The sequence below is a fragment of the Rhinolophus hipposideros genome (assembly GCF_964194185.1).
Source record: "Rhinolophus hipposideros genome assembly, chromosome: 3".
NCBI classification, from domain to species: Eukaryota; Metazoa; Chordata; class Mammalia; order Chiroptera; family Rhinolophidae; genus Rhinolophus; species Rhinolophus hipposideros.
The window spans coordinates 1,243,233-1,255,472 of record NC_138049.1 but is presented as its reverse complement, the minus strand read 5'-3'; the positions used below and the strand labels follow the sequence as shown (position 1 = coordinate 1,255,472).

General features: G+C 48.6%; 1 protein-coding gene across 2 annotated transcripts in view; it reads left to right on the top strand.

The window, feature by feature from the left end:
• Window positions 1–12,240, top strand: part of SMOC2 (SPARC related modular calcium binding 2) — a 166,828-nt gene that overhangs the window by 56,854 nt on the left and 97,734 nt on the right. For both annotated transcript variants that reach the window (XM_081041261.1, XM_081041260.1), the window contains exons 3-4: window positions 3,930–4,036; window positions 5,078–5,177. In XM_081041261.1, the coding sequence (XP_080897387.1) occupies window positions 3,930–4,036; window positions 5,078–5,177 (207 nt within the window). The remainder of the gene's footprint in view (window positions 1–3,929; window positions 4,037–5,077; window positions 5,178–12,240) is intronic.

The following is a 12,240-nucleotide window of genomic DNA, read 5'->3' as shown; positions in this document are numbered from 1 at the left end:
CCTCATTCTGGTCAAGCTCTCAGTCCCATCTAACGGCTGCTTTCCAAATTCTTCTGCAAAGTTCTCTTCCAAGTGTTGCTTAATCCTGTTTGGAGTGATTTTAGCAAAGAAGGAAATTATTTGCTTCCTGATTAAATGAAAAACGTCGTTAGAAACAGCCATTGTAAAGATCATTGTTTATTTCTAGTTTATAGCGAGCATTGCATTCTGATAGCTTTTGTGACTGATGCATCTTGATGTCTGAACAAGTTTTGTGATCACACTGGGAAAGGAATCTATTTTACTGCTCAACTGAGAGAGGAGATTACTAACCAGGTAAACAAGTTGCTTACTAAGCTCATTGTTACTAACCCACAACGCATCACAATTTTTCCCGTGGAAAACCTGTTGTGAGGGAAGCTTGCTGAGCACAGTGAGTCCTTCCGAAGCTCTTGCTGTTTTGGATAAAAACAAAGCTCTCTAAAGATAGGTGAGCAAAAGTGCATCAGATTGTTTTCCTTTGGTCTAGTACAGTGGTTATCTTTGCTTAGAAGAGACTAAAATAGTGTTTCATTGCATGAAGATATTAATATTATAATTTTCACTTCTGAGGGATTTTCCTACGAGGTAAACATTGAGCATAGAGTTGACAAATCACTGTGAGCCAAAAAGTTATGTGATACCACTTCATGGCTATTAACAATAAAAAGTGAAAAAGACAGGACACAAATAGCGGTGAGGATGTAGAAGAAAACCTTTGTCCCGTTTGACAGGGTTGTAAAATGGTTCAGCTGCTGTGGAAAATAGTTTAGTGGTTTGTCTGGAAGGTAAACACAGAATCATCATAGGTGCAGAAATTGCTGTCCTAGGTCCAGATCCAAAAGACTTGAAACCTATTCACACAAAATTGTCTGTGGGTGTCCACAGCAGCATTATGCACAGTGGCCGAAAGGTGGGGACACCCAGGTGCCCGTCTGCAGGTGAACAAATGAACGGCACGTCATTCTGCCATAAGAAGGGATGGGGTGCTTGCTGGCCCACGCTATAACATGGATGACCTCGAAACATGCCAGCTGAAAGAATCCAGTCACAAAAGGCCACGTCTTCTATGAGTCCAGTTCTATGAAATGTCCAGAACAGGCAAAGCCATAGAGACCGAGAGCAGCTGGGCAGTTGGGGGAGGCGTGGGAGTGGCTCCTCAGTGGCCTGGGTTTCCTTTTGGGGTGGAGAAAATGTTCTGGAATCTGATGGAGGAGGTGGTTACACAACGTTGTGGGCGAGCTAAATGTCACTGAATCATACACTTTAAAATGGTTAAAACGATGAATTTTACGTTTTGTGTAGTTGCGTCATAATAAAAAAATTATGGTGCTTGTGTTCTGAGGATTTAATTTTCAAACAGTTAAAAGTAAATTGTCCAGAGTGAAACTTCAACAAGGCACTGAACAGTTCAGGACCTGCTTAATTTTTAATCTAAGCATGAATACACAAATAGTTAAACTACAGCCAGGGGACGGGTTCGGACCTGTACCTAAGCCTCGAGGGAGAGTGTGAGCCTTTTCGTTGTGTTCTTTCAGAGGTGATGTAAACGGAAGTTGGGACTAATATAACTTCGAAGGTGTGCTTCGTGCTGTGATTTCTGTCAGGGGGGCATTGAATTTCGCGGACAGTATGTAGACATTAGTCGGCAATGGTGTGAAGTGACATTCAGGACACTGGGGACGATAGCAGATGAGCTGAGGGCAGGCCGGGGGGAAATCTGTGACGTGACACTCACTCACTACAGTGTGTTATCTGAGAGGGTGGATCTCAGGTTCCGGTTCTTACCACAACAAAGTAAATAACAAAACAAAAATAGTACAGGGTGGTGGCATCAGTTTTGGAGGAAACCCCTCAAGCTTTTGTGAGTTTCAGCACACCTGGTTTGGGGGCTGCTGTTCAGACTCTTCTCAGTGGTAAAGCCCATGCACCTCACTCAGAGGACCTGGAATGGGGACCAATAAGCAGGTGGCTTGAGGCAAGCCACCTCAGGTGGTGACAGACATTTTTCCAAGGGACAGTGGACACAGGCCCACAGTTTCCTCCGATTAAATGGTTAGCAACATGCAGGCACAGACCTAGGATTCCTACTCTATCAAACATGAGGGTGCAGGTTCCAGAACCGTCTGGCCAAGGGCAGATGTGACGTCTTTAAAAGAAGGCATCCAAGCCGGGAACAGGGCCCATGCGGGGTTTGGAAAATGTGCGCTTTCTGGCATGTTCCACGAGAGCTCAAGCATTAGATGTAATTTGTACCTCTGTCTGCTCCCGTGCAGAGACCCTGCATATCATACTTTCTCTTTAGACAGTCAAACCACAGGTTGTCTTCCAAACACGGGACAGAGGTCCAGCAAACAGTGATTCCTCGTCAGCTAAACACAGACTGCATTAAAACCACGTTGCTGAGTGGGTTGACAGGCCAAGCGTCCGTGCGGATGGCAGGCTCTGAGCCCGTGAGGGTCTGTGCGGCGGGCAGCCTGCCCACGGCGGGCAGCCTGCCCACGGCACCCCGCAGCCCAGGCTCAGGGCCTCCACTAGCAGGGGCTGTGTCAGCACACTGACGCCCGGAGCTGTCGCCAGCGACCCGGAGCCTGGGGGCTGCTGCCCAGATGGTACTGTGTAGCCAGCAGCTTTTACTACCAGGCAATCAGAAACTAAATCACCAACTAAAGACGCTGGGCGGTGGCCACATCCAGAGGGCTGTGAAGATCTGGATAACTTGTTATTTAAATCTGGAAACGCTTAAGAAAAGTTGGGAAAGCCATTCCTTGCAAGGTTTAACATTCAAATGAGCTGCATTATACAAGGCTGAATGCAGTGGGAGTTGTCCTTGCGGTTGTGTCCCAGGGCCTGAGGCCCGGGGTGGGGACCGCACAGCCTCTTGTCAGCTGGGCATGGGCACTCCTTAGAGCCAGCTTCCCTGACTGGGGTCAGGCAGAGAGGGGACCTGGCCGTGGTAGTTGCACTTTCATCCCTTTCACGGGGAGTCACACCCAGCGCCCTTTCTGGTTCCCAGGCAGTGTGGGCGCAGTGCAGACTACACGGCCGAAGGGGAGAAGCTTCCGGCTAGGCAGCTCAGGGCCGTCACTTACACACACACGTTGCCCATGGACGGCCGTGGTGTCCAGAGCGGGACCTGTTACGCTTCAAGTTGTTAGACTTTTCCACTACTTTCTTGAGTTCTGATGGGTATCTTCCTAAGAAGCAGAAGGACCACCGTGCTTTACGTCAAATTATGTTGTCGTAATTTTAACACAAGTGTGTGAAAAGTTGGGATGGATGAGAGGAGTGCTAAGTAGATTGGACCCTTTTTATCTAATGCATCGTCACACTTAAAGTTGGGAGCTTAGTGTCACTCTGAGGTCCTAGGAAACATAGCTGCCGAGAGAAGAGGCCACCATGGCTTGTTTCCTCACAGTGGTGGTCTGCAGACTGGGCAGATCCCCTGGGCCCCCAGCTGAGGGCCAGGATGTCACCTGCCCTCCGAGGCGCCCTAGCGCTCCCTCCATCTGGGCCAGTGTGTTTGGTCTGATTCTAACTGTGGTTTGAGACCCCGTCCGTCATGGTGTGCGGACTGGACCCCGTGTACTTAGACGCCCGTCCTTGTGCCCAAAGAGTCGGCCTGGGCCTGCACTGCAGCTGCTGTGTCTTCATTGCCCACGTTGCACCAGGCTAAACCAGAAACCTTTCCTGGGCCTCAGTGCACAGGTGACCCCGCTCCCTGACCACACGAGCCTGTCACTGTGTGACACGCAGTGTGCGTTAGCTCGAGGCCTGCCATTCTGCTCGGGCTTGCTTGCCCAGGGGACCCTCCAGCCTCGGCCGTCTACACGCTCCTCCGTGACTCACGCGTTCGCGTCTTCCATCTTCCTGTGTCATGACAGCCGTCTCTGCTCTATGTTTTCCTGCAGACGTGTCCAGGTGTGTGGCCGAGAGGAAGTACACCCAGGAGCAGGCCCGGAAGGAGCTCCAGCAGGTGTTCATTCCGGAATGCAACGATGATGGCACCTACAGTCAGGTTACAAACAGCACCTGGGCCATGGGGAGGGCCACCGGTGGGGAACAGACCTAGAGGAAGGAGACGGCCAGGGTCGCAGCGGGAAACCACCCTTCACACAGCAGAGTGTGAGCCCCCCACCCTTCCCAGCCTCACCTTCATGAGCAGGCGTGTGTGAATTCCTTCCTTGGGCAGGTATTCGTGTCATTGCCCCACGGTCACCTTCATTACCACGTGGGGGGAACGGGGCAGCGTCCTCAGTGAGGCTGTCCAGCATGCTGACCTGATGAGAACCTGCTTTCAGTGTAATTTTAGTTCCGGTGGAGCTCACACTAGAATCAGAAAGTTAGTGTCAGCCATGAGCTCGCGAGACTCCAGACATGGAGGCCGTGGCCCCTGAAGCTTCTCGCTTTGCTCTGATGCCTTGGTCAGTAACCCAGTCCCCTCTCTCGGGCATGCCAACATTATTGTCGCACATACTGTTCCTCCTGGTTAAGGGAGAGGAATTCCTGAATGCTAACTGTGTAGCTTTGGGTAGAAAAACAACACGGCCTCTGCTGTGGGCTCTCTGATACTAACGGGAGCCCCACACATTTTCAAATCCATTGTTTCATGTTTGGAAGACTAAGGAGAGAGAGAGAGAGAGCAATGGAGACAGGTTAGCACTGCAGGCAGTGTCACTGCCTAGTCGGACAGACGCCAAGGGACCCAGGCGTGCGATGGAAAGACTGTCCGCTAATGGGCTGACCAGTGTCTTCTCCTTGACTCTGCCCTGGGCCACCTGAGAGACCCAGAACAGCTGGAACCTTGGGGCCTCGTGTGTCCGATGAGGGCTTGGGTGCCATCTCAGAAATGGTAAGGAGTAGATAATAGTTCAGGTGGCAGCACACGCCAGCTGTCGGTAAATGCCCTTGGTTGCGTTTTTCTGTCAAATGCTGAGTCCAGGTCATCACACTCTCTCAGCCGAGTGTTGCGATGCAGTGGGCCTCCTAAGAGAAGGACAGTGGCCTTACCACCACTGAGGCACTTTGAGTACTGACCACTGTCCTGTCGCCTCTCCAGGTCCAGTGTCACAGCTACACGGGATACTGCTGGTGTGTCACGCCCAACGGGAGGCCCATCAGCGGCACTGCCGTGGCCCACAAGACACCCCGCTGCCCTGGTAGGTCTGATGTAACTTATGGGGGGCGCCTTCCACTGACATCACTGGGCTGATCTTCTGATCATCCTACCTATGTTTGCTCATGATTCAAAAGAAACTCAGCTTTGGTGGCCTTTTGAGGAGTGAGGGGAAGGGGTTTGTGTCACTGGACAAACCCTAAAATATGATGAAACTTTATTTTAAAGACAGCTTACTAACAGAAGGTCGGGTCTGAACCATGACGGGTCACAGGACTCATGATTCCTGATATTCAGAAATAACTACCAGGACTTTAGTCAATGGTGGAAAAGACCCAATGTTTTCTTTGGCAAGAAAAGCAACAAATTCTGGTTTTGTATGTATGTGTTTGCAGAAAAACTGGATCATTCTTTATAGCTCCATCTCCAGATGGTTTATTTGTGTTATTACTCAGAAGAGGGCATGACGTACAGAGGTAATAATACTGGCAGGAGAACAATCTATAAAATAGTCTGTGTTCCATTAAGATTTTACCAAAAACATTAGAAATGATTCAGATCATTTGTATTTGAAAATGGTCTGTGGCCTGAGTTTTGATTAATTGTTTTGGGAGAACTGTCAGATCATCTATGAAGAAATGTCATGGTCTGCATGTCAGTTTCTACATTAGACTTACGAAAATAGGCAAAACGTCATTGTATAACAATAAGAAAGTACAAAACACCTTCCTGATTTGTCATGTACAATATTGAAACATTGGCATTTCGAGTTTTCTTTTAGACTTATTTTCTATTTAAAGGAAGGCATTTTATAATCAGAAATTCTGGCATGACTCAGACATTTATAGCAGGAACCATGGGACAGACTCGTAACTGCCTCAGAACGGTGACGTGTGTAATTAACAGTAACACGAAATCTTATATTGCCAGTGACTGGTCCCCACTGAAAAACCATGGGGTGCACGTGATGTGGAATTAAAATATATTTATTTTTAAAAACTATTTTTTCATCAAGATCTAAAAATGGCTGAAGAAATATTTTTAGTGAGCTAACACTGCACCTAATAATTCTTTTACAAACGCATGGAGTAAATGAAAAAAGAGCAGAACACATGAAGTTGGGTCCGCGTGTGTCCCTCTCTGAAAGACGCCTTTAGGCACTCACTTCACCCACATCGCAGCCTTTGGAGTCTGGACTTACTTTACAAAGGAACAAGTGGGGTGGTAGCTGTGTCTGTGGTTCCACTGAGCCCTTTGGAAGCATGCCGTAGGATCCCAGAGAACTTTCTGAGAAAACCATGTGCAAAATCTGCTGCAATTCTTAGATTCTCCAAGTAATACTTTGCTTTTGGGCTCAAACCACTGTTTGCGCGCACTCTTGTTTCTAACCAGGTATTAGTAACACTTTACTGGCTAGAAACGCCCCATTCTGTTCACACCCATCTGGAGCTTTTGGTCCTTGTGTCCTTTTGTGAAGGTCCAGTGTTTACCATGTGGGGAGCCTCTGGGGGGGGGCGACGGATTTCAGATTAAATGTGCAGCGCGGGGTAAACTGGCCGACGCTCAGCCCCTCTCGCCGTGAGTGGGCTCGTTCGCTGCCGTGGCAGTGTCTGGTGGCTGTGAGCTGCCTGCTGGTTTGGCCAAGGTCGCCTCACACCTGTTGGTCTATTCATAGCTCCCACAGTTATGGAAAAATTTTGTTAGTCCCCAGTCATAGTCACGTATTGATTTTGCAAAACCTTGGGCCTGGGAGAGCAGGTGCCTGGGTTAGGACATGTGTGAAACTTTGTCGAGTCGTGGGGAGTTTGAGAAAACTTTGAAGTTGAAGGGAAAGTTTTGGGAGGACCACACACACACACAGACACACACGTGTGAAGTTTATGATAAACTTGGGCATCATGTAATTTAAGTTTTCCCAGAGGTAGACACAACCTCACAGAAACTGCAGAGAAGTGGGACAATGGGATGTCCCTTTGCACGACTCTATGGTGAATGACATGTCACAGCTGTCCAGAGGTTCCATCTGCAGACTGCCAGGGCCTCAGTGTCCAGGGGTGTCCCCCCCCTTAGCTGGCACTTATGAGGGGGCGTCACCCACTATCTGTCAGGAAGGGAATGGTTCCCATCCCGCTTATCAAAACTGGGGAAACATCAGCATTCAGTAGTTACCTTTTGTCCTGGAATTTGCACCAAATTCACCATATAGGTACATGCTGTAACCACTTGGAAATCAGGAAAAGAGATTTCGAGCTTAGCCATACGCAGCGGCTGTCACTCAGATGGTGCACATGCGTGTACATCAGCCGCGCAGACACAGCAGAAAGAACACCCACGTGTGGTTGGAGGGGGAGCCCCTGCCCCACCTCCACCTCCTCAGGGCTCCCAGAAAGACGTTCCAAAGGGGAGGATTTATGCATTTTTATGGCATGAGTGTGACGCACCCCAATTCCTCTTCATCAGTAGGAAGAAAGGTAGTGTTTGTGCCGGTCTCAGCCTGTCCTTAACCATCCCTCGTGTTTCTTGTTGTGACGGCAAGACATCTGTCCTCAGCAGTAACCACCAGGAAACTTGTAAAGATGCTGCTTATCACTCAGCAGACCTGCAAGTGATACAGGCACCTGGGGCCCACGGCTGGGCCTGGGGATCTGCTTTTATTAGAGTTGAGGGTGGTTTGCTCTGTTCACACAGCGGAAAACTAAGCAGTGAGGAAAGTGAGAGTGGCTGTTGTCGGTGACAGTGACAGGTGGTTCCAATACAGTCCTGAGTGGAAGGACGAGAGCCCAGAGCTCGGAGGTCAGCCTGGCTCTTAGGGCAGCCTGAGGGTCGGACACGAGTCCGCGGTCACACAGTGGGCACGGTGGCTGGCATGCAGAGCGACACCTGTGCTTGCGAAGGGGAAGGTGTAGGGACTCGGCCCCTTGCTCTGGAGCCCAGGGCCTCAACCTGTGTGTGGGGATTCCTGGTGCCGTGCACTGATGAGGTGGTCGTGCAACATTTCACAGGTTTAAGAAGTTAAAAGTGCAAATACTGTCAGGAGAGGAAACACACAGACTGACTTCTCCCAAAGCATGTTCATGGGTTGGACCCCCTTCCCTGGGGGGTTTGAAGCAGGGAAGGGGACAGGTGCTTGGGAGCTGGCTGGAGGCAGTTAAGGAATGGAGGCACTGGGGGCTCTAGGGGAGGATCGGAAAAGACGTGAATGAGGACGTGGGAAGACCAGTGGTGAGGGGTGCCAGCAGAGATGTCCTGGGGTGGAGACAGTGGGTGTGGCGTGGGTGCTGTTGGCTGCGTCCTGGGGACAGACATGTTGAGTGTCACAGCAGCCTGGGCTGGGGTGGTGTTACCTTCTGCTTCACAGGTAGGAGCTGTACCCAAGGCCCCTGTGCTCGTGACAGAGCTCGGATGTCGATCTACAGCTTTGTCTGACAGCCCACAGCCCCCCTAGACCCCATGACGTATGACCACGGGCCTCAACACCCTCATCAGAGATGGGATGAGGTAGAATGTGTGTGAGGCCTGGCCCTGAGGTCCAGGGCTGCGTGGCCCCCAGAAGCTGCTTCAAGGACGAGAAGCTCCAAGCTATTCCCCGTCCTGAGTCTGAAAATTACCATCTGCTTTAATGAGCTCTCATCACGATCACCCCTTCCTTGACGGCTGTGGTCGGGAATTGAGGAACGAGCAGCACAGGTTTTCACCACTGGTGACGGTCAGCCATGTGACTCGTGACTCAGAGTGAGGCAGGAAGCTTCAGGATGAGAGCCCACTTTGGCCCCTATGGACACCTGCTTGCTGGTGTTTGAATGGCTGACACATGTGAGAGCCCTAAGAAAGCCCCAGCCCTCTGCTTTACCAAGCGACAGTGTCCGCGTCCTGTTCACCTGGTACGCGTAGGGACTTTCACACATTACCTCCATCCCAAGAATACTCACCGTTTACTGTTGATTAATTTACTCACAGGCAATGCTCATAGAGTGTCTACCAGGCAAGGTGCTGGTGGCCTGGGAGAGCCACACAGGTACACCCAGCCCCGATGCCAGGGGCACACTGAGGGGGCGGCTCGCTCTGTTCAGGACAATCCCCAGAGGCCTCCTTGGGGACATGGGTCCTGAGAGAGAGACAGGTTAGCCGGGACCAGGAATGGAGCAGATGGGCTCGTTCCCACCCTTTGTTCCTAAGAGTACCCTGCTCCTTGGTTTGCCCCTCTGTTGTTTGCCCCCAAGTCCTCGGTGAACAGGGCGGTGAACAAGACTGCCAGAGAGAGGGGCATGTCCATGGCAATCGCTACCAGCAGGTATTTAGGACCCGGGCTGCTCTGAGCTCCGTTCAGTCCCGGTGCACTGGGCCGCCCTGCCCGCGAGCGGCTAGGAGATTTGCATACTTCCCCTGCCCTGTTGGCTCAAACCCCTGCATCTGCAGATGCCTTTCTGCTCAGGCTCTTCTCTTGCAGCAGCGACTTTCAGGAGGTACTGGACCTGCCGAGGCCACCGAGCAGCCCTCTGTTCTCTAGGCCTGCCTCCCTCTGCACACAGCTGATAGCTGTTTTTTTCTGGAGAGATTTTCTTTTTCATCTTTTTTTAAAGACTTGAAGAGTGACATCGCTGGGGTGGGAGCACAGCTTCAACACAAAGGACTTTTTGCCAAGGGAGGATTTTGCAGCTGCCTCTTCTCTATTATTTGGAAGTAGCCTCAGGCTTTCTAATCTCATCTCCCTCATCTCAGCCCCCAACCTGGCCAAGAGCTTATCCTGGCCTGAGTACAAAGCGGCTTGACACACTGTAAACTGAACCTACGTGCAAGAATTCTCGGTGTTACAATAGCCAAAGAATGGTCACATGTACCTCAGTTTGAGGGGTATGTTTGAAGGAGCTGCAGACTTCCTCCGAGTTCCAGAAGACAGGAGGGGAGATGCCCCACAGGCGGGGGGCTGCAGACATTCACCCCCGACCAGGTCAGGTGTAGGGAGGTGTTGGGGAAGGGATGGCAGCCTTCCTCACTTGGCAGCCATGCCAAACTGTCAGGAGGCCTTGCTCACAGTGCAGGAATCTCTGTTTATCTCCTGGCAACTTTCATAAGATCAATATGAGCTATGCTTTGACGTTAGTTATTGAAGGCTCTGCAATCCTGCGACAGGAATGAGGAAGTTCACGGTCATGTTCCGGGTTCACTCTGCTCGTATGAATTCAGTCTAAATGTGGGTTCTCAGAAGGCCCCGTTATGAATGACAGAGGGTCTTGGGTCGGATTGAATGACAGCTCTGCATGTTATTTATGGGAATTTGACCATGATCCTTGCATTTCCCTCCGATGACTAAAGTCTTAGCCTCCACCCGGAACGGTGGAACTCCATGTATTGATGAATATCCTAAACGATTTCCGAAAAATTTTAGCTTGATACAGAGAAGCTGTTTTGTTTTTCACTTTTCTCCTAGTGAGTCTCCCTAGTGCCTTACAAAGTGAGGAACTTGATGAAAACACCCAGAAGAGTCGAATTGCCAAATACTGAAATCAACAGCACAGCTGTGGTTGGTTTCTAATGTCTCTGAAGTATTTCTTGATGAAAATTATTGAAATGCAAATTCAAAATTGTTCGCTTGAATTGGAAAGGTTACAGATCAGAGGAACTTTTTTATTCTCCCCTCAAAGTGCCTTTTTCTTTAGGCTTAAAAATTATCTTACTGAAAAGAAGATAGTTCAATATATCTTGCCAAGGAAATGTGAAGAGATAGAAAATGCATGAAAATGGAGCCCACTTTTCATATGGACATGGAGACCAGTGAGGTACTGACTTTGGCTGCTAAACTTTAATGCTGCCGACCCCTGTCCACGGTTTTGCTTTCTGCTCTTTCAGTTATGCGTGGTCAACCACAGTCCGAAAATATTAAATGGAAGATTCCAGATATTTTGACAGCGAGAGAGAGGACACATTCGCATAACTTTTATTACCGTATATTGTTACAATTGTTCTATTTTATTGTATTGGTGTTGATCTCTTATTGTTCCTAATTTATAAATTAGACTATCATAGGTTTGTATGTATAGGGAAAACATTTTATATATAGGGTTCAGTACAACCTGCAATTTCAGGCATCCACTGAGGTTCATGGAATGTTGGCCCCATTGATAAGTGGCCTGCTGTATAGATAGCACTAAAGAAGTGATTTTTTTAGAGAAAAATATAAAATGTATTACCCTCTAACACAGAGCATTATGGCAATTTTTGAAATGTTGAAGAAATGCATCTTATCCATGATGAGATAAAATGGTAATTCAATGTAGCCAGCACGGCATGTGCAAAATTTCCAATGAAAGTTCCAGGTTGTGGGAGTTTCTGAAGGCTTTGGATTAATACTGCAATTTAGAAAAATTAAGTCAAATATTCAAAGAAAAGGCCACAGGTTGTGGCTATTATGCCAAACACGACGTCACTGCCTGTGTGAGAATTAGCCTGCAGACCTGTGAGTGACTCGCGACTCAGGCTGACCCATTCTGCCTGGTGCACACCTGTCCCCAGACCCTTGTGGGGCCGGTTTGAATTTGGACTTGTTTTTGAATTATTCAACTGCTTGATGAACAGTGTTTTAGTGTTGTTATTTTTCCTTTTAGGAAAAAAGCTTATTACTTTTATTATTACTTTTCCTTTCAGGAAGAAAAAGTGCTTTCAGATGACTAACCATTTCATTTTTATTACTTCATTGTGCATTTACTGTGGTGGCTAATTTCTAATTGAATTTTTCATTACTTCAAAAACATCTTTTTCCACACCTGTTCCACAAATGGCTTTTCGTTCATATTTCCTACTATTTAATAAAACTATAAAATAAATTAAGAAGTCTTTTAGAAGCAAATGGTCCTGATTTATGGAACCCCTTTTAAAGAACACGGGGTGTGCTGTACCCAAGATGTGCAGAGATGTAAAAACAAGTGTAGGGATTTTCCTTCTTACGTATTTAAACAAATGGTACATTTTTCCCAGCACCATTTTTTATGTGCAACTACAATAGTCAAATGTTGGGAAGATTTATGAAACCACAACATGCTGGCTGACCTTTTTGCAAGAATGATTTGCTCCTGCCATGAAGCATGTCAAATTAGACACTCACGTAGGAA